General features: G+C 37.1%; 1 protein-coding gene across 1 annotated transcript in view; it reads right to left on the reverse strand.

Moving 5' to 3' along the window:
• The window catches only part of LOC122817026 (fer-1-like protein 4), a 1,119,105-nt gene that overhangs the window by 546,822 nt on the left and 549,014 nt on the right, over positions 1–23,269 (reverse strand). Inside the window, exons 18-20 of the mRNA XM_044090141.1 lie at positions 20,014–20,134; positions 2,418–2,518; positions 2,235–2,322 (exon numbers count right to left, since the gene is read on the reverse strand). Of these exons, the coding sequence (XP_043946076.1) occupies positions 2,235–2,322; positions 2,418–2,518; positions 20,014–20,134 (310 nt within the window). The remainder of the gene's footprint in view (positions 1–2,234; positions 2,323–2,417; positions 2,519–20,013; positions 20,135–23,269) is intronic.

Below are 23,269 nucleotides of genomic sequence, written 5' to 3' on the forward strand. Positions count from 1 at the left end.
CAACAGCCTGTGGGAGACAGAATACAGAGATAGGGCCTTGAGGCAGTCTGCATAAGACATTTTACTTAAGCCCTGTATTCTTTTAGTGAGGTTACTTGTTCATAATTGTAACCTATATGTAAACACAAATTTTCTAATAGATGTAAAGGTTCATCTAACTTGCTTATATTATTAGTCACTCTTAAATATCTCAACATTTTACCTCTGACCACATTCCTAAAAATATGAGAGGGGTGAGTACCAGTTCTGTGTAGAAACTGCCCTTTTTTACATGCTTTCCTGAAAACATTGGTGTTAATATGTCCTTTATCGTCATAACTTAAAGTCATATACACACATATATTGATGCTTCTGAAGTGAGTCTGTTCACACCTTTAGTACTATATGTATTCAATGTAAATGTTTAAATAGATGCAATCATGTCATTTGTAAAGTTGTTATAAGGAGAGGGGTGTGTCTATTTTAATTAATTTATTCATTACCTTAATTAAGTCAGACATACCTTACTAAAAGGATACAAGGCTTAAACAATATGTTTTACATGGACTGACTCAAAGCCCTGTCGCTACACTCACTGTCTTACAGACTGCTAAGAGGTGACCTGTGTCTGGCATAGTTACTGACAGATTTACTGCACATCAGCAAGTCTAAGGGTATCAGAAATACTTAGTCTAGAGATCTAAACCTCTTCTGCAACAACAACAAAAAAGAACAGTTTGGAGGGACAGCTATAGCTCATAGAGGAAACTGCTGCTGTGGAACAGACTCCCCAACCATATAAAACAAAGTTCCTCCCTGTCCACTTCAAGCGCAACCTAGATCTATTAATGGGAAATAGAAAAATTATCACAGGACTGCCCCCTGTGCTACTAATGGACAGAGGCAGCTCCTAAATGCTTTATCCCATGCATGGGTCCCATCAAATTTCCTATGGTATGATCCCAGTTGTTATTAAAGGTAATATATAATTATCCACCATTACAGGATGGATAAGGCTAATCTATAACCAAATGGGATAGGTTATTTTGAACACAAAAGGGAAACTGAATGGGCTTAAAATGGCCAACAAGGGCAGCTAGCCTAGTTCTTTCCTATGAACTTATGAAGTTATTTGAAACCTGAAAGAGCTTAAGTGAAGATGTTTTTGTATTTCTTCTTACTTTTGTATTTACTTGTATTAAGTATATGTATATAAGCCGAAAGAAGAAGAAGATATATATATATATATATGTGTATATATATATTTATATATATATATATATATATATATATATATATATATTATATATATATATATATATATATATATATATATATATATATATATAGATTACCGGAATCAACAACCCACACCAGACCGACACCGACCGCGACCGAGGACAGGTAAGTAAGTTGTGAGTGATTTGCCGACAGCTGAAAGAAAGAACACGCTGAAAAGAACGCAGAGCGACTAAGCGTAGCGTGCGAGGTAGTGGAGATTTAGGGATTTAGTAGTAAGTGTGGCGATATTGAGGATTTTGGGTTTAGGTGTGTGTGGGGTGTTAGGTTGGGCGAGGTAGAGTTAGTTAGGGATTGTGTAAGTGTGATAGTGACGGACTGTAGTTTAGGGACGGGGTAAGTTGGTTAGGTTTAGGTTGCGGGGGTGGTAGGTGGTATAGTGATTAGGGTTAGGTGTTAGTAAGGTTAGGGTGAGTTAGGTGTGCAGGTTAAGTGGTTAGGCGTTAGGGTAATGCGATAGTAGGTAGGGTGTAGGTGTGGGTTAGGTTAGGTGTGGGTGGGTTAGTGTGTGGGTACGTCGGTGTGTGTGGGGCCAGTTAGCTTGTGTTGGGTTAAGGTTAGTGGGTGTGTCATTGTTTTAGGGTAGTGTTTTCGTTGTTTTTTGTCGTATAATGGTGTTCGGTTTTGTGAGTGTTCGCATGTTTTTGTTTTGTTTGTATTTATATGTCTTGATGTGTTTTGTCGGTGTGTATTATATATATATATATATGTGTGTGTGTGTGTGTGTGTATATATATATATATATATATATATATATATATATATATATATATATATATATATATATATATTCCATTTTGGTGTTCAGTCCTTTTATACATCAACAGGCCAGACCATGAGGCAGCTGGAGAATTATTGAGTAACAATGCTATGCAAAAGAAAATATGAAGAAACCATTGAAGCTTAGCCTGAAAACTTCTCATTCCACTATCCCAGCAACAGAATTCATTACTTACAACACTATGCTTCAGAAATTTCATACGGCATCTATCCAGGTTGTTTGGACGTGGCATGGTTTTCTTTTCAGCATTTATTAAATACTGCCTATAGAAAACAAAAGATAAAACATGAGCTAGCAACAGTTTTGGTATTAATAATAATAACAGAGTTACTATACTTTTAGAAAGCACTACACTAACCTGCAACCTGCTATAAATTCTTCTATGATACATTTCAGCTTCTCTTCGGGCTTTGATTTAGGCCTTCTCATCTGTTTTTCAACATCATTAAGGCCCAATTCCTAATTTAAGAAAATACATTTTAATGCAAATTTTGAAGCTAATACATTTTAGTTCTCATGTTTTTTACATTAAAGTCTATCACGAAATTGTCAAAGAGCAAGGACAATCTTCAGAAATTCCACAGAAAAGTTGTGACATTTGGCTGCAAGACAGAAGAAAAATAAGAGAAAAGAGTACAGAAAGCACTGGTAAGTCAGATGGTAAAGTATGAGGAGCAAAAGGAAGGCATGAAAGAGAGAAATTCAAACTACTGAGTAATAAAGGTGTTAAAATTTTGCACTACATTTCATTTTCTTTACTTTATTAAGTGGGGCAGAACACTATCATGTGCTGACCACTTTCAGGTTTAGTCCAAGGTTACAAAAAAGACAAATAACCAACAAGAAGCACTATAAAACAAGAAACATACTTCAGGGAAATGCTACTAGCAACTTTGGTTAGTTTTTCTATCCTCATTGTAAAAGTGGATGAGTATTATCTAATACAACGTCACATAAGCAGTAATGAAGACATTCTTTGTTCATAAAGTACTCCCGCCTTATACAACCACTTTACACAGAGGACCTTGTCATTTCAGACAGCTGCTGAAGTATGAAAACGGGGAAGCATCTTCAGCTGCTGTACAGCAGAATGGTGGACAAAGGAACGCTGTGAGCCTGGTGAGCACCTACTAAACATCAGGGTCACTGGCAGGGCTAGATGCAGGGGCACAAATGAGAATTTGCACTAAGCTCTTCTGTTTTGTAGGGCCCCATGCTGACATATATCGTCTGACCTGCTTTACATGCAGCAAGCTATCCATAACAATGGTTTCCTCTCTGATCTGCTTCAAGCAATGACAGCTATGTTTTAAATCTTATTTGTTCAGCCGCAGGGATGCACAGAATCACTGATATTGTCCTCCTGGGGTTTATCATCATCATTTGAGCTATCTGTTACTGATTCCTTTGGTTTTGGATATTTGCACCAATTCTACAAATAACATTAAACCTATAACGAACCAGTTATCATGAAATGAATAAATGGAAAGTACTGGAAGACAGCTGGTAGTCACAGCTGGTTGGTCATTGCGTACTGGATGCAGGTGTACCTTCACAGACTTGAAATGTTATCTGCTTTTCACCATTCAGTAAGTCATATCCCATTGTCTCATTATTTATTCATTTTCCATGTGATAAAGATGTTAGCGACCTTTGACCCTACACTTTGGAACACACCCCTCACTGACTGCTTCAGCAATGATGCAAACAATTTTTTTAAAGCTATGTGCTCATGTCTTTTGTCCCTCCATTGTCTGTTGCTTCACCCAAAATACTTCCTCTCAGTAGTCTGCCAGAGTGATTTCATCATACAAGGTATATATTTCTGAATTATAAAATAATTTTACTCTGCTTATATGTAAGACTTCAAAGCTTGTAGAGACTGCCTCTTTGGTGTTGTGACTCACGTATGATACACCCACAACAATGATGGAATCATACTAAAATTGTTACTAAATTAAATTTCCTAACATATAGTTACTGAACTGGCTAGATCTTAGATACTTCACTGTTGCTATCCTAATTCCTGTTTGTCCTCTTTACTCTTCAGTGTCATTTTTAGGCTTCCATACTTTGTAACCCACTTTTCCTTTTGATACTATCATCCTTAAACTCAATCTAATTACCGAAAAGGTAATCTGTTATATTGCAAAATGACATATAAAATTGTAAATGTATAATTTTTGAAACAACAATGTAAGTTTTTCCTTAATAAAATGAAAGATAAAAAATGTTTTAAATAATATCTACAGAGCAGAATACTTTTAGTCCAACATTAAATTCTAATGCAGCACATTTGTGTATATACAGTTTTGTTTGGGTTCTTTATTTCTGTGTAACTAACTGCTAATGTAACAACTGTTGTGACTGTGAATCATAATTGTTGTACACTATGAGTTTTTCTCTCCAGGCCTCTGCTGAAAATAGAGTTTTCTCCTAGTCAGATTATTCCAGTTAATAAATAAATAAACAAAAAGAGTTAAATTTTTGATAAATACTAGTTTCACATCTATACTTAGAATCAGTCTTCAAAACTTTATGTCAAGATTACTGGCTACTCCATACTTTCCAAATGAATGTCATTACATTTAATGATGCTCTTTTTTGCATTTATGTTGCATTTAGGTTTCTGCACTATGGGTATTTAAAATTGACTGTATTTTTATGTATATGACACTAAAAAGGGTCATGTTTGCAGCATCCCACTTACCCAGTCAATAAATAAAAAATAAATTAATAAGGTCCTGAAAAACAACCCCTTTGAAGTACAAAAATATAAATGTGTGGCTTGTTTATTGTGAACAACTTTGTCATTTTGATAAGCTACCTTCTTAGAATCCTAGCCAAAGGCCTCTATAAAAAGCATATATTGTGGAGGATGCTATACTGCTAGAATACTAGCCAAATGCATCCCTTATCAAATTATTCCTAGAGACAGAATCTCTCAAAATAATGTATTGACTGAGGTCAGCATCATAATCTCTATCAGCATTTACAGGAGACTGAAGCTGCACAGGGGTGTAAAGGGACAAAGCCCTATCTACAGCCCAGCCATCCTGGGTTCAAGTACAGGTGACTGACAGAGCAGCAGGGAGGGATGGACATGGGGAAGGGTGCTCACCGATCACACTCCCTAAGGGAGACATGGCCCAAAGAGGGGAGTTAATCACAGAATGTGACCAATGATTGTTAGGGTAGGTAAAGGGAAAAGTGGTTAGGGCATATAATACACAAAAAAGTAGATGGAAGCACACATAGCTGAGTCCCTAGTATGCCCTTAAGATCTATGACTGGCCCCATTAACACTGGTAGAAGGCCAGAAGAAGTAAGAGAATGCCTGGTAGACTCAGAACAGCCACTGAGCAGTGGGAGTTTGGCCAGTAATAATGAGGTCAAAGGGGATCAAAAATATATTAAAAAAAAAAAAAAAACATTTAGAGCAGAGTTAATGGAGTCTAATAAAAATTACCCTGGGAAGATGAAGTTGACCTTTTACACTTGTGGGTCCTTTGAAGCAATGATGACCTATGGTAATCACCCTATGATTGGTTATGCTGACAGAGGTAACTCTATACTGGATACTTTGTGAGTTCTTGTCTCTGTTTTCTGGCAAAAGATAATCTCCCTCCATTGCCTTTCCCCATCCTTTATTACTCGGTCATAATTCAATCCCTAATCAAGTAGTTCATCATTGTTTCATCTTCCATTCTGTTCCTTCTAATTCTGGCAATGATATAAACTACCACACTTCTTTCACTTAGTTCTACCATTTCAAAAGCTTTCTATTATAATACCCAAAAAGTCTGATTAAATCCTTGTCCTCAGTTTGACTCAGCCCTTAATCTAATCCTAACCTGCAAACACAAGTTTGGTAAAACACAAATTTGGTAAAGTGCATATTCAGTAAATACCACCACAGTTCACTTTTGTTGAGCAAAGTGAACTGCGCCACTTGTTCCCCTTTGTAGTCATGGGCAGTGCAATTCACAAAGTTATGACACTGGATTGGTTCATTATGCCTCCCCAGTGCACTGTACAAAAGTGTGTCAACACAGCAATGGACCATACCCTGTATATTACAGTCCACCCCTACCAGTCATGTGCTACTGTAACAGCAGACAATTTCAGAGTACATATTTGGTCAGGATGGATTGTGCAGGTATCATGTGTTGGCACAACTTTGTATAGCGGTTGGCAGACTTTGTGATTTCAGCAGTATGTATACTTCTGAGCACATCTAAGTAGTGGGTGTTGGTAACAAACATGAATTTCTGGTGCGTTGCCAGTCATACCTGTCAACTGTACAGATTTTCACAGAATTTCCAGATTTTGGCCTCATATTTTTGGTCTGTTTTTCATATACTTGTGGCTTTATGGAAAATTAGTGGTAAATCATTATAGATTACAGTTAGAAAATAATGAGACATTTGAGTTCCAGACTTCGCATCCTTCAGAAAATTCATGCTAATGCAAAACCTGTTATTCTATCAACTTTCTAAGTTTGTAAAAGCAATATTTAAAGATTGTCTCTATTTCTGGGCCTTTGTCCCACTTTTATTTATGGCTTTGTCCAGATTTCTTGCTTTAAGAGGTTGAGAGGTATGGTACCAGTTTTGGCTTCAGGACTTCGCTGCACTGGCAGTTTGGTGACCGTTATCTGTTTAGTACAACCATGTTAGCATTATGCAATAATAACAACAGTTTCACTAGCTTGAGATCTGTACAAATAAAAGTTAATATATTCAGTCCGTCCACACTTTTTATTAGACTAAACATTATGCATGGCACCAGTACTTATTCTTGTCTTTAAAATAGGAGGAAATTTTGTGTTTCTTAATATTTTTATTTCAACACCATTTTTTATCAAGTTGTTCCTTAAATTCTCTAAAAACACTTCAGTGGGATGTTCAGTCTCATTATTAAATTCTGTATCATTAGTAACCAGCCTAGGAGCCTGTATAATTTGTCCTCATGGAATATTCCTCTTCATAATGACAGGGTAATCACTACTATAATGCAAGTAGTTATTCATAAAGGTGCCCTTCTTGTACGATCTACTATCAAATTTTTTTCATCAAATGTATTCATATTGATCTTATTATCTTAAAATGTATTTCATGTCTAGATGCGCCTATAGAAAATTTCAGAAAGGAAGTGTCATTGTTTAACTCATTAAAAATGTTTCACATTCTTCAGTTGTACCGTTCCAAACAAATACTGAGTCATCCATAAAACATTTGTACCGAATGACATTATAGTACCCAGAAACAGAAGGTAAAATGTATTTCTCCCACCAAGCCTTTATAAAATTCTCGAATTCATTTTTAATTTTTTTAAATTACTAAATAAGTAGTTTTGTATTTGCATTTTAATGTGATGTTTTTATGATCATGTGATTTATAGGGTGCCAAGTGATTGTTTGGTGTTGGGTATTTAGATGGCATGTGTTTGAATTAATGTTATTCTGAAGAAGTCTGAATGAATATACAGACAAAATGACTGCATAAATCATATATTTTGGTTGTTGACATCTTCTAGTGAATGTCTTTTTCTTGAATACTGCAGCAATTGTATAATAACATGAGTGGAAAAAATGGTAAATAATAACACATGGTGAAATATGTGATGCTGATATTTAAAGAAATGTATTTGAAGTAATTAAAAAGAAACAGGGTGTAGTTTAGCCAGGGAGAGGTGCAGAGACACAGCCTAGAGTCAAATAAGAAAGCTTTTAGGATAGATTTAAAGATTTGTAGGTTACTGATTTGTCTAATATTTGAGGGAATTTTGTTCCAAAGTTTAGAGATGTAGTTTGAGTATGACATATACCTATTGGAACTGTTACACTTTTGGGTGCAGGTGAGGATTTTGCCTTTTGAGTGGAGGTTTCTTGTGGGTATGTACCATAGCAGTAGAGATTGTAAGGAAGGACATTTGTCAAGTTATTATGGACAGTTTTTAGCTGGGTATAGTTAAGGCGATTTGGATAGTTCATCCATTTTAGTTGTCCAATGGTTAAGCAGTGGTGAGATCTATTGGGAAGAGTAACAGCAAATTTGATTATTTTGTTGTAGTATTAATTATGTTTTGACATTAGTTTGGTGTTAGGTTAGTAAAATGGGGGCTGCATAAAGAATACACGAGAGCAGATAAGCAAATGCTGTGGCTGTGAGGGGTGAGTCAGTTAGATGGGTTTTTTTTTACTCTATATAAACATTATAATTTTTGGTGGGATTTTTTGTCTGTCTGTTGAATATGTAGTTCAAATTTTAATGTTTCATAAGTTAAATCACAGAAGAGTTTTGAATGGGGACAATGTCTGTTTTGCTACAGCTTGCTGGTGTTAAGTCACATTTTCTATCTGATACTGGTTTAGAACCGGACAGCATTTGCTTTAGCTCAGACTTTTTTGAACGTAACGAGGTATGAGTGGTCTAGTCATGCTTCGATGGGGGGAAATGCCTGTTATTTTACAGTCGGAGGCTTAGGGGTGGCTAGCAAAGCAGATGGCAACAAAATCATCCGCATATTGTATTACTGTTGATTGCATGGATGCCGTCACTAAGTCATTTTGCCAATGTTAAAGAGAAGGGGTCCTAGGATAAATCCTTTAGGAACACCATCAGTAAAGGGTAAGAAGGCTGGGGTGGCATTTTACCAGTGAATACATTGAGAACAGTCATTTAGATAGCTTGTGAACCATCTGATTATAGCATCAGAGATACCATGGTGGAGAAGTCTGTTTAGTAATCGGAGTGGAACACTGTATCAAATGACACTGAAAGCTAAGGCACCAGATTTGCTTCACTTCAGTTGTGATATATTGTATCAGGGAATGCTAGTATTACTGTATCAGTGATATGGTTGGGGCAAAAGCAGTGTTGTGACTGTGAGCGCAACTTATTTTTCATTAGGTGTTGGCTCAGTTGGGAATTCACACAGCTCTACATTATCTTAGAAGTTGGGGAAGACCATGGTGATAAGTTTATAATTTGACTGGTCTGTGAAATTTCCACTCTTGTGTAGTGGTAAAATGTGAGATTGCTTCCATAGAATAGAGACATAGGATTTTTGAACAGACCCATTGACAACGATGGGTATGCTAAAGCTTCAGATGCTAATCTAAGATATTCAGCAGACAGCTGGTCAGCAGCAATAGTAGTTTGTTTTAATTTTAAAATGTAGTTTCTGATTGTGGCTGTTGAGACTGCTATGTGGTAGTGTGGAGGATTAGATGATGATTAAGAGTGTGATGAAAGTATTGTCAATATTGGAGCTAATATGAGATGGTAATGGATTTGGTTGAGATGTCCTGCTGGATTTGGGGAGACTTAGAAATTGATACTCAGAAGGTTTTAGGTGGCCTTTGTTGTGATTGTTCTAGGTCCGTATAATATTTTCCTTGTCATAATTTGCACTTTAGTTATACTGTGCAGGTTACATTATGTTTGGTAATTAAGTTGTGTCTAGTTGGTGTGCCTTACCTTGTCTTCTCATTAAATGTTTTGCATCTAGGGTTAGGCATGGGACTGCATTAACCTTAACTCTTTTCTTTCTTAATGGGGCCTATTGATTTAATATAATTAAGAAGGTAGCTGAAAGTTTCTATGGACTCTTCTAGTGGGAGTTGGTTTAATATATTCCAATTGCACTGTTTTAGTGAGGAAATTAAATTACCTTGGGTATATGTGGATACATTTCTAAGTTAAATTGATACATCTTCTGCTTTTGGTATGTATTCTAATGGCTTAGATAAGTGATAGCCTCTTAAAAAATCAGGTAAGGTCCTGACCTGTACAATGTGAGTACAATGACAAGTTGAGATCCAGTCAACGGTAGCTTTTTTGCCTTAAGTTGTAGTATGTCTGGTAGGAGAATTATAAAGTTGTGTAAAGCCAAACAGACTGCAAGAAGATGACTGAGATTTGTGTAGCAGAGAGTCCAAATTTACATTTATATCACATTATGATGTTTTTTGTGTTGTTATTTGCTGCTCAGAACAGTATGTCTTAAAGAGTGGATAGGTTGCTATTGGTGTTTGGAAGAATATGGAGGGCAACGATTTAGTGATGCAACCAAAACTGCAGCTTTGGAGAAATGGAGGAGTGTTAGAGTATATAATAGCAGAAATAAATCCAACGAACTAGCTGGTGAAAATTAGGATGTACAATAAAACGTTAACCGATGGAAAGTAAAGGATTACTTTATTCGACCAATGCAAATACATATGCGTAAAACTAAGGCATTAAGCTCTTTCATCCACCATAGTGGACTTCTTCAGAATGGTCTGAAGAAGTCCACTATGGTGGATGAAAGTGCTTAATGCCTTAGTTTATGTGATATGTATTTGCCATCATCCAATAAAGTAACCTTTACTTTCCATCGTTAACGCTATTGTATATTAATAACTTCTTTCACCAGTTAGTTAGATTTATTTTCGTTCAGGGGTTATCTGCGAGGTATATAATATCTTCATTTGAGCCTCTGGTGTTAGGTGTTTTCTGATGGGTCTTTATTTCTGGTTGGAATGGTTAGTCAACCTTAATGTATTTTGAAATGTTGGGCGTCTTTCTATTAGCACAAGAATGATAGGTTTCTTTGTATGTGAAGTTGGATGGAAATCTTGTGCCCTGTAGTAGTTTGGGATATTGAGGTTGAAATGTAGTGTGCTGTCTGTTAGTTGTGTGCTGTAGATAGTTATGCTGAGTTTGAGTTGGGGTGTGTAGCTAAAGAGAACTGAAGGTGTGTGTGTCTAAGAGAACTGAAGGGTAACGTTAGAGAATGCCAAGTATTACATGAGGGTGGCTTTTAGTTTTGATCTATACTTAAGAATATAGGTATAGATGGTATAGAAAAATAGGGTATAGATGTGTACTGTACTGAAATGAGTTTATAGGAAGGTGGAATGATGTGAAATGGGCAAGGGGAAAGAAGAATTAGGGTAAGTCAGATATGAAGAATGTGGTATGAGGAGTACGAAGGTGAAAGAGTAGGTGCTAGGTTAGGAGAAAGGGTGGAGACTTGGTGCTGGATTACAGCAAAGATTGAGTAATAGGATGTATATATAATCAGGGAAAATGGGTGTTAGCAAGTGTAGTATAGATAAAAATATGGAATAGAAATGGGTTATAAGCAGGTACAGTATAGATATAGATGGAAAAGAAAGTACGTGGATGATACTGACTAAGTAAAGTAGTATGACTTGAGGTTGTTGTGAGGGATTGTGGTTTTCAGTGTATATTAGGGAGGGGAGCAGTGTATATATGGTGTCTGTCAATGGGGACCAGCAGTAGGTAGAGACAAGGCTCAGTAATGAATGAATGAATGTGATGGTGGTGGGTGTGCAGGTGACTATAGGAATAAGGGAGTTTCAGTCTAGGAATAGAATCCTGTTCTTACGCAAAAAGAATCTAAAACATTGAACAGATCACGGGATTGTCAAGCCCACATACATATGTATGTTTCACTTGGAGAAAGCAATACAGAGAGATAAAAAGTTAAGCATAAGTAATGATGTGGCCATGGTCAAAGACTGCTTGAGGTCAGTCTCTGTCAGTACAAGGTGTGTTTTCAAGTTGAGAGCACTTGGGTTAGGTAACCCATATATAGAGTGATTAATTGGCCAAAAGGTTTGCATTCATTTCTTTCTGTAGTTAAGTATATGGGGTTAAATTTCAGGGGAAACATTAAAGTTATTAGTTTGTGAAGCAATATCTATTATCTAACAATGATGGATACCTTCACTCAAGAATGTTAAGGATTGTTTGCTTTAACCATGATTTGCAGTTGGCAAAAGCCTACACTGCTCAACAAAATATTCCAGCAGTTTCTTTTGTCTTTTGGGAGGGTTAGAGATTGCTTGAGCACTCTTTTTAATGACTGCTATAAGCCCATAACTTCTGTCAGGCCAGGAGTTAGTAATCCACAGGAGTTTGTAAATACAACAAAATAGTGATGTTGTTAACTAATCCCATCCTAGGTTTCTTACATTCCCTGCCTTTACACATAGATTACTTGAGATATACACAACATGCACAAGATACATGTCCCCATGCACTTTAATTTAGAGAACTACTATGGATCAATATTTTACTACATATCCCCACGGGCCTTACTTTAGAGAACTAGTATGGACCAATACTTTACCATGGTTTACTATTATAATTTCGAAACGAACTCCGTCGACTGTACTATTGTCAAACACGGAAGTTCGAAAACGGTAATATCAATGACAAAAACAACCTAGGAATGGGTTTTAACATGGGTCGAGATAGGTGTTCAGTGTTATTCCGAACTACAAACATCTACCCTATCTCAACCCATATTAAAACCCGTTCCTAGGGGTTTTTTTTGTCATCGATATTACCGTTTTCGAACTTCCGTGTTCGACAATAGTACAGTCAACCGAGTTTGTTTTGAAATTATAATAGTAAAATCTTTATCACATATCCTCAAGGAGCTTGCTTTAGACAACTAGTATGAATCAATACTCTACTACATATCTTCATGAGTCTTGCTTTAGAGAACTATCATGGATCAATACTTTACCACACATCCCCATGGGCCTCGCTTTAGAGAACTGGTGTGGATTGATACTTTACTGCATATCCCTGTGGGTCTTGTTTTAGAGAACAACTATGGATCGATAAGTTACTACATATCCCCATGGGCCTTGCTTTAGAGAACTAGTATGGATCAGTACTTTACTACATATCATCATGGGACTTGCTTTAGAGAACTACTATGGATCAGTACTTTACTACATATTCCCATTGGCTTCACTTTAGAGAACTACTATGGATCAGTACTTTACTACATATTCCCATGGGCCTCACTTTAGAGAACTAGTATGTATCGATACTTTACTACATATCCCTGTGGGCCTTGATCTAGAGAACTAGCATGGATCAATACTCTACCACATATCCCCGTGGGCCTTGCTTTAGAGAACTATTACCAATGTCAGGTAAGTGGTATGGAGGGAACAAAGATGGCATTTGACAAGAGAGCAAGAGTTACAGAGACAATCAAGTAGAAATCAAACATGGAGGCTAGTGGAAGAGAAAAAGTAATGAGGTAAAAAAACATGAAACTTAAAAAAAAAATAATATCGAACATTCAGAACAGCAAATTGTTCCCTTGAGAAAAGAATTGCTATTCCGAAACACATACACACAACACAAGCACAACTAAAAACATCAATACACACACATACACTTATAATCCTACAACTAACCCTACACTAAATTATACATAAACTATTATCTATCCACTTACCTTAACCCAAACCCTAACCATAAGGTCCTTCATTATTGCACACTCACCTAACCCTTGCCCTAACCCTAACTCACCTAACCCATGCCCTAACCCTAACTCACCTAACCTGCGCCCTAATCCTAACAACCACATAATCGCACACTCACCTGAACCCGACCCGTAAATCTCCACCACAGTGCTGAAAATAGCGAAGCCACAGAACCGGCCAACCAAATGCTTTCCCTAGGAAAGAATTTGGTGTTCTGCAGCTTCGCTATTTTTAGCGTTCGATTAAAACGGGTTGATATTAGAACATTCGAAGTTTTAAAACTTTGATGTTTTGATATAGACCCGATGCTATAAAGGGATATTAACTGCTATGTGTAGAATGGGAAGTTAGCAGACAGAGTAAGTTAGTGTGTGAAAACAGTTCTGGCCAAGGATTACATGCCAGAGCAAACAGCAATTATGTCAAAATATAACAATCTAGTATGAGGCACCATGCAATGCACAAAATTAATAAAGCTAAATATATAGTCTGATCAGGCAAAAAAATAAATCTCCACTTCATAGGTGCTCATTTATTAAGCATTTGCAATGCTGCAAAGCTGTAAAGAGCTACTATAGCAAGTGGTTATATTTATTCATGTTTGTCAGCTCTGGGCAAGGTTGGGTGGAAATTTTAACAGAAAAATTGGGGATTTCCACAATACCAATAATATCCACAAAAACATTGTCTAGGGAACCGTTAGGAACCTGGGGACCCTGGGCAATTACTCAGTTTGCTAACACTGATAGAGTATGATTTGGGAAGGAAAGCAAGCAGAAGAAAAGAAACTGCAAAAAATTATATAACAAGTAAATATTGATTAGAAGAAAAGTATGTGTAGCTCACACTAAAACTAGTCAAGTCAAAGTTGTTGTTTAGCATTTTGTGTTTCTAAAAATGCATTACCAGTGCAATCTTATCATAATTAAAACACGAGTTTGTCAGCTAGTGTCCTGTTTGGTATATCCAGCATTCATAGCATGTGGAATAATTTAGCTGTTGTACACCATGTGGATATACACAAACATGTCTGGAATACAAAGTGTTCCCAGTGTACATTAGAAAATGCACATTACTTGTTCTCCCATGATTTTTTGTGGCGGTCTCCATTCAGTGATTGAACCCTCCCCTCTCTGGATGTTCTGTTAACCCATTTGTTTCCTGATGCAGCAGCATTGCAGCTCTGTTGAGTACATCAAGAGTGTAGTGCTATCATCTATACAGCGAACTGGGGCAGGGGGGTATCTTTATTACTCCACGTCTCTCCATACATGTCTGTAGATGTCTAAGTGTTTGGCATGCAGTAGGCTGCCGTGAAGGGCAGCACCTGTTTTTTGGGTGAAGTGACACTTTATTGGCTCCATTCCTAGAGAGAAGTACTTCCACATATCCTTTGATCTCCACAGATGTTTCTAACATGGAGACTGTGCCCTTGACATGCATATGACCCATCTATCATGAAAAAAGGTGAACAGGCATAGCCTTATCATTCCTCTCTCCCCTCTGCCAGCTTGTCCAGTGCCCAGACCATTAATCAAGCCCTGGTCATCTGGGTCGAAGTCAGGGCCTTATCTTGCTATGCAACAGAGTTGCACTGGCTTCTTCATATTTTAAAAATTGTTTTGCAATCTGCCCATTTAAAAGCACCTGACCATTATAGCAGTTTCCATTATAACTAGAGCATACTGCATATACAGAAATAAATAAACCAGTAACACTGCAAATACAGTCAAAAGTCCTAAACAAAGCTCTCATAAATCTTTAAGAAGATACATACTTACAGAACTGTTTCAACAAGTTGAAATTCAGTACAAATAGGAATGAACATTAACCAACATGAAGCCATTTAAACGTCAATCCCATTTGATCCCCGACAGCTACCTTCCTGGTAGGTCACCAGGTTGAATGCTACCATAAGGGTAACACTGACCTTGAAAGCATATAAAGCAATAAAATGAACAGTCATCAAGATTTTATGGGGATCTGTACATATTTTTAACTAGAGCGTATAAAAGCTAACAAGAAATTATGTAAAAAATGCATGTAAAGTGTATGAAATAGGACCATTTCTTTAAGAGTCAGGAGTTTGAGTATAATATAAATAGATTCATTCAAAGCTAGCTAAAATATGCAACACAAAAAGTTGTTATGGGTAATTACATCAGGGAACAGGATGACGATAAATGCAGTAAATAGACATGTTTACAGAACATACAGAATAGGAACAGGGATCATTAAAGTGACAGGGAAGGGAAACATTTACAGGGTAAACAAAACAGCTTATGTGAAAGGGCAGACGGTGCTGTTGCTGTACTGTGAAAAGAAATGCAAATATAGGCATGTAGGAGGCAAACATCCAGGCAGACGTATAGATAGTGATGAGCAAAGGTGAGTTAGGGTTAGGGCATGGGTTAGGTGAGTTAGGGTTAGGGCAAGGGTTAGGTGAATTAGGTTTAGGGGCAGGTTAAGTGAGTTAGGGTTAGGGCGCGGGTTAGGTGAGTGTGCAATAGTGTGCAAACATCCAGGCAGACGTATAGATTGTGATGAGCAAAGCTAGGAATGCTGAGGAAGAAAACAGTCTGGATTGTATTATTATTATTATTATTATTATTATTATTATTATTATTATTATTATTAATATTATTATTATTATAAGTATTCAGTAGTTCACAGAACTTTAAAAGAAATTAATGTCACTACATAATGGCACCCATTTCATTTTCAGCCCTAAAATGTCACAGATAGCTTATGCTAACCTACATCCTCAACCTGTCATTGTAGAATCATACATACCTAAATCATAGGGATACAAATAACTTCAATAAATTCCACACAGGAATTAATAACAGAGACTTAGTAATAAATAATTTAGTATATTCTTCCTTCCTTCACCTACTGGCTGCTGAAGCACATCTCACTGGTGTGCACAGCCAATAAGCACAACTCCTTGCTGCTTGCTTTCCCCGTAGTGGAAAGTCACAGAGAAACAGATCTGAGAAGAATCAGTACCGAGTGTGAAACCACACCCTTCAACCCAGAGAGATATACACAACATGCACATCCCACTTCTCACCTCCCCCACCCACTGCACCTGCACCAAGAGAAGGGGCTGGTATTCAAACCTAGTTCACTTGGACAGATGGCAGCAATGAATAACCTCCTGTGGTACAAGGTGCAAGTTTCATCATAATGTGTGGCAGAGGGGTCTACTTCTAATCACCAAAATCACCAACATGGGGAAATTTGCCCTTTTCCCTACTGCATTGCAATCCTGGAGTTGGTATATCTATTTAGGTGAGGTGTGGGGGGCACAGCTCCCACATTGGTTGGTGTGGTGCTTGACCTGCATGTAACTTTTTGTACATTCCTATATATAGGATTGCCGAGGTTCCTATACATAGCCATAGTTATCAATGTCATCATGCATGAGTGAGAGCACACCCAAGAGTAATGGGTGACAAAGGAACACAACCAGGTGCAGAATGTTTTAATATTTTATTTATTTCTTGATGACTAAGTCCCTGTTAATTCCTGTATGCTATTTATTTAAGTTATTTCTATTCCTGTAATTTAGGTATCTATATGACTCTGTCAAACATTAATATAAGCTATGTGCAACATATTAGGGATGAAAGTCAAATGGCTGTCCTTATGTATTGGCTTCAGTCTTCAGTGACTTGCCAGTAAACTGCATATGCTTTGAGAAACAAGGCAGTCTCTGAGACGTGGACCTAGATCATTCACATCCCTGGCTAATGCTTTCCCTAAGCAGAATGGAATGTCCTTGGAAATCAGCATCTGCAGCACTGTGAGCCAACTGGGAGCTCTAGATGTGGAGTACTCATGCATGTGTGTGTGTATGTGTGTTTGTGTTTGTGTCTGTGTGTGTGTGGTTGTGAGACATTGTGTGTGTGTGTGTGTGTGTGTGTGTGTGTGTGTGTGTGTGTGTGTGTGTGTGTGTGTGTGTGTGTGTGTGTGTGTGTGTAGGTCTATGTGAGATAGTGTGTGCATATATATGTTGTGTTTGTGTGTGTAAGTGACTGTGAATGATTGTGTATGCCTGTGTGCATGTGTGACAGACTGTGTGCATGTGTGTGAATAACTGTTTGTGTGCGTGTGTGTGTGTGTGTGTGTGTGTGTGTGTGTGTGTGTGTGTGTGTGTGTATTACAGGCTGAGTGTGCATGACTGTGTGTGAGTGGTTTTGTGTGTGTGTGTGTGTGTGTGTGTGTGTGTGTGTGTGTGTGTGTGTGTGTGTGTGTGTGTGTGTGTGTGTTTGCTGTGTGGCACACCTGTACCTGCACAGTGTTTCACAGTATACTGACAGCAACATCACACAATCTGTCAGTTTGCAATGATTTACCTCCCAGAATCCATGCAGAATTTTAAGTGCCATGTAACAGATATTTTTCTCTTGTTTTTCCTCTGTTCTGTTCCTCCTACTACTTACATTTGATAACCTTTCCTACTTTCCATAAGTCCTCTGCCTATTCAGTTCAGTAACTTGCCATTTGCTTGCACTTCTTGGCCAGGGCAATTCAGGGACTGAGTTGCTTGGCCACTTGTAACTTACTGAACAGTAAGACAGCTCACAAAACTAGATGGTCACAGCAACAAAAACTGAAACTACAAAACCCCTCTCCCAATGCCTACCCAGGTATGCAGGTTATTGATTAGGGTTTATATAAGGTAATATTAATTTAAACAAAATTCATTGAAGTATTAAAGCCATAGAACAGACATACAACCTCACTTAAATAACACTGAAATTACAAGTAACCAATCACATCCCCCTTAATTAAATAATTCAAGTCATTAAAGTAAAAAGTTCAGTTACACTCCACATTTAACCCTCTTGGTTTCAAAGCATTATACTTTCAAATATATGCAGATTCTTTCTGTAAAGACAAATATATCCCACATGTACCCCCTCTTTTATGTTTAAAAACAATTACTTTTAAACCACATAATTCTCCAGCATGTAATTGTGAAAAAGATGTAGCGATAGAACTTTGTATTTTATTATTTGTAATACCTTACAAATGTTCTTTTACTCTCATCTTAAAAGCTATGATAGTTTCAAATGTGTAAAAATAGCCACATGGACATTTGAGAGCATAAATAACACTTTCTATCCTACAAGAAAAGTTACCATTTATTTGAAATCTAATGCCATTAATTCTTCTAAACATTTTCTCCATATTTGGCCATGTAATAAAATTGCCTCAAGGGAAAGTACCATTGGACATATTAACTAACCTTTCTGTTTGTCACAGATTTCATAAAATGACTAGCACAAAGAAATCTTAAAAACTCCTGTCCTTAGTGTGAGGTGCGCACAAATTTCTGTGTAAAACAATCATCATGACTTAGAAACCTCCAACCATTTCCAGTGATCTTAACCACTTCTTCAGTTACTGTTATGTACTGTGTAACACATATATTTTTTTTACTTTTTTCCCTTGTTTCCCCTCAAGATTTCTACTTCAATAACTCTAGTTATCCAAGAGGTCATCTCTGTTTTGTATACTAACTTAAAAACATGCATTGTATTATTGTGATCATAACCTCTTTTCACTAAACATTTTTATTTTCTTGGTAGCTTCTTTCTAGTGTATATTCTGTGTATCCATAACACCTCACTATAAGGGAGGAATTTCATTACATAAGGAGTGTGAAAACTCCTGCTAGACAAACATTATTATTACTATTATTCTTACTATTATTATTACTATTATTACTGTTATTATTATTATTATCATTATTGCATGGAGTATTGTGTGAAATGTACATAAAGGAGTAGAAGAAACAGACACACAGATTGGTTCTCTCTATTTTCCAAGTTAGATGTAATACAGTTCTACCACACAGGGGCAGGAGGGGCGATAACTGGCAAAATGGGTGTGGGTGTCTTTGGGGGTACAAGTTCACATCAAATGTTAGGAAGCTTTTTTCCTTTACCTTTCTGCCCCCACGCCTGCTAGCTTTCTCCTATCAGGCTATGTCTATTCAACCCCACCCTTAGTAAGGATGTACCCAGTGTCATATGGGGAATAGCCACCCTAGGTAGCTACCATAAAGGCAGCCATGAAGGTTAGTTATGCCCTAGCTAGCATTCCACCAGCTGAGGGCATATGTTATACCTCTAACTCTACCCCTGACAGTGACATATGGTAATACAACAGATTCAAAAGTCTTTAGAAGAGATTGTAGGAGAAAAAAACTGTGGGATATAAAGAAAGAACAACTATAGAAACAGCAGCTTTACATCACAATAAGCCACAGAGATCAGTCAGATGTCTTCTTACTATTGTCATGTGATCATAAGGCAATACATTCTGAAGGACAGATCAGAGTACATAATTCTTATAACATATATACTTTAACTTCTAAAGATGAACTGTAGACATACAGCAACCATGACCTGTTCTTCCAAATACCAGACCATATTTATAATATTGTGACCTTGTATACGGTAATGAATCTATAGGGATTAAGTTGCAGTTTTTATGGCAAATCCTTGAAATACAGCATTCAGAGAGGCAGAAATCATGGAAAGAAGAGTAGAATAATATTTCTACATGTTCTTCATCTTTAAGAGCACTACTATGGCAAATATATTCAAAAAACAATTGAAGAAAGACACCTTACCAGTCTGTCACATATTTTAACAAGCCAGTTGGAATTGAATAATCTCCACGTGTGATCTTCCCAATAACCTGGCACATAAACACATGGCTTTTCATACAGCATTGTAATACAACTGTAGGACCTGAAAATGGAAAAAGAGAAAAACAATTTTGTTATATTGTATGCAGTACAAGCTCATGCATGCATGCGCATGCTCGCACACACATATGTTTTCACAGAATTCATCTGTTGACTGCTTGCCAGTTGTTCAGTCATTTCTGGAGACAGTGTTAGAAGAACAGAAGTATAATGTGGTGAGGGTTGGGAGGGTGGCCTAATGGTTAAGGTGGGCAGTTAGCTTAGTACTAATCTATGAACCTATGAACAGGAACAAATAAACCTAAAGTGGACAGGCAAGGGACCATGATTTGGGGAAGGAGCATTAGACCACCTAAGGAATACTGTTTTTCATTTTTTTCAGTAAGAAGAAACATCAGTAGGAGATGAAGATCCTAGGAAACCGGTAAGTGTCTATTTTTAAACATCTTGGAAAGGTCCACTGGAAAGTATACCATAAACCACCAGGTAATGTACACACCTGAGTCTTTGGGGAAAGAATGGAGACAAAATCCAGTAAAGAAATCCCAGACCACCACAAGAGATTACTTGAAAATCTCTGAGATAAAAAAAAATCAGATGACAGATATACAAATATGCCTACAATGGTAGTACCAGGGCATTCCCTGGAAGATAGGCTAGAATGTGAAAAACAAATAACAATTATGCTAGGATTTCCTTGTTTGTCTCTGCATCCTTGTATCTAGTCATATCTTCTTAAGAAGCTTTTGCAGATTGTGATGCAGAACATGCAAGGACCAACCCCTTTTTGCATATTAACATCAGACCTTTTAGTTTATTTCTGGTTCATTTCCTTTGCATGAGCCTTGGTCACAGACCATGCAGACTTCTTATGAGCTCATTTATTACTACCAGCATAGCAAAATTGGGTCGCCAGAAGGACAGGAACCTCATTTGCATGTCATTAATGGATGCTTGACAACGAGGATGGGTTGTTATCTAGGCCACCACAAACACCTAGGAGATCATGTTTAGATTACCCACTCTCTCCCCCTAAAGACTAGAGTCACGTTTATCATGAAATGCATGTAATGCAGGAGGTAACTGAGTACTTGCTCCTACAGTATATGCACAATCCTCTGTAGGTGTGCTCTCAGTAATATTCCAGAAGTCTGCAGCATCTGATTACAATAGGCAAGTTCTTGACCACTGTCACATTGCCAGGGGTGAGGGGTCACTTCTACAGTGATAGCTCACCACATCCACTCCAGAATAAGGAGAGCTGGACACTCACCATTTGATTTTTCCTGAGCCCCACCCCTACCATAACTCCATTCCACCCTACCCACGATAAGTGTCAGTAGTTTATATACTACTTTACTCCACGTCACTGGCAGCACAATCAGCACCAACATGTCTTTGTCGATGTGCTAACCTCAGAGAAGCATCACAATGTAAAGAACCCTGACTCTTTTAGAAATTGTTTCAGTAACAATAATCCATGGCATGTGTGAAGTACGTATGTGCACTAAACTACTCTTCACTTATGCAGCGATGGCTAAGTACAGAGATGCAGGACTCCTGTGCAGTGAATCACAAGATCACAAGTTTCTGATACACATTTATTTCAAGACTATCAGAAACAGCCAGTCATTTCATTCAGCTGGAGCTAAAGCATCAGAAGAAAAGATAAGAAGGAACAGCAAAACTAAACATATGAAAAGGCCGGCTGAACATCGTTAGAAAAAAAGAACTGCCAGGCATTGTATCCATCCATCAAGCTGTATGTGATATGCTTCAGACCTTTTCTGAGTAATTCTGGTAATTAAATCGAATATAGTGTTTGTAACTAAGTCTGCATATTAAACAAATTATTAGTTTAAAAACCTCAGTACAAACAGTTGTAATCAATTAGTGTTGTAAACTGTAAACCCAGTGTACTACTTAATCTAAGAATACAGGGTCCATCAAATGTTAACTTACATAAAACAGTACAAGATTATCAACACTTCACATAAATATTAATAAAGGTTTTACAGTCATAAATAGACATAAGAGTTATATAGTAGGACAAAAGAGACATGCATAAAACCATGGTCAGTTAAAAACTTTGTACTTTAAAAACACTAAAATTGAGTTACACACTATAACTATGAACTCTACATCTTAACTTTACAAGTGTCCTTATCAAATGTGATTAAGATGCCAAATGGTCATAGAGATGTTGCAATTTTCATTTAAATCAATAACATATCCTTGTGCACAACTTGTTGAAACGATCCTAGCAAAATACTTGAAATTAATTCCTTCCTTCACAACATGAACAACATCGACTTTGATAACTCATTGAACTTCCTCACGGTTGATGTTGTTGACCTCTACACATCCATACCACATTTAGAAGCAGTAGAGTGGATCTCCTTAATGCTTAGTGATCTTGGAGCTTCATTGTCTCTGAACTTCTTGACATCATCTTGACATCAAATTACAATGGCAAAGTTTATTTACAGAGAATGGGTTCACCATGTAAAGGTGCATGTGTTTGAAAACACTACTACAATGGAGAAAATAAGACTATACACTAGATACCTTGACGATGTGTTCATCCTGTTTAATGGGAATGCAGATGAAGCTTCAAAATTGATTGAATCCTTAAATTATTCTACCTCTTTTCTAAAATTTACATTTACTTTTTCTTCAATTGAAATAGATTATTTGGATGTGAAACTCCATAAAGATGTAATTAATTCAGAATATTTTTCTACTATATACAGAAAACCAACTTACTGTAATTCTCTTTTACATTTTAAACGTTCTCACCCTTTTAGGCAGAAAAGAGCCATCATTAAGGGTCAATTAATAAGAGCAGCAAGGATGTGTAGTAGGGAAACAGCATTTGCTGTTGAATGCAGCAAATTAAGAGGTATGTTCCTGAGTAGAGATTACCCACTGAATTTGTTTGTAGAACTCCTTGATGAGGTTAATAGTAAGCGCCTGAATGGCTTCTATCTCCCACTTCTTAGAAAGAGAACACTTAAAGTAGACACTTCTAACCCCTACCTAGAAGTTAAAAATCAGGATTCAGTAACTGCGAACAACAGTAATAGTAGAAGGACTAAGAACACAGAGGTTTTTAAAACCAGTTTTATTTCTACTTTTAGTAGTAGTTCTTGTGATATTCAACATATTTTAATTAAAA

Source organism: Protopterus annectens, chromosome 12.part0 (assembly GCF_019279795.1).
Source record: "Protopterus annectens isolate FY-2018-M chromosome 12.part0, PAN1.0, whole genome shotgun sequence".
Lineage (NCBI taxonomy): Eukaryota > Metazoa > Chordata > Ceratodontiformes > Protopteridae > Protopterus > Protopterus annectens.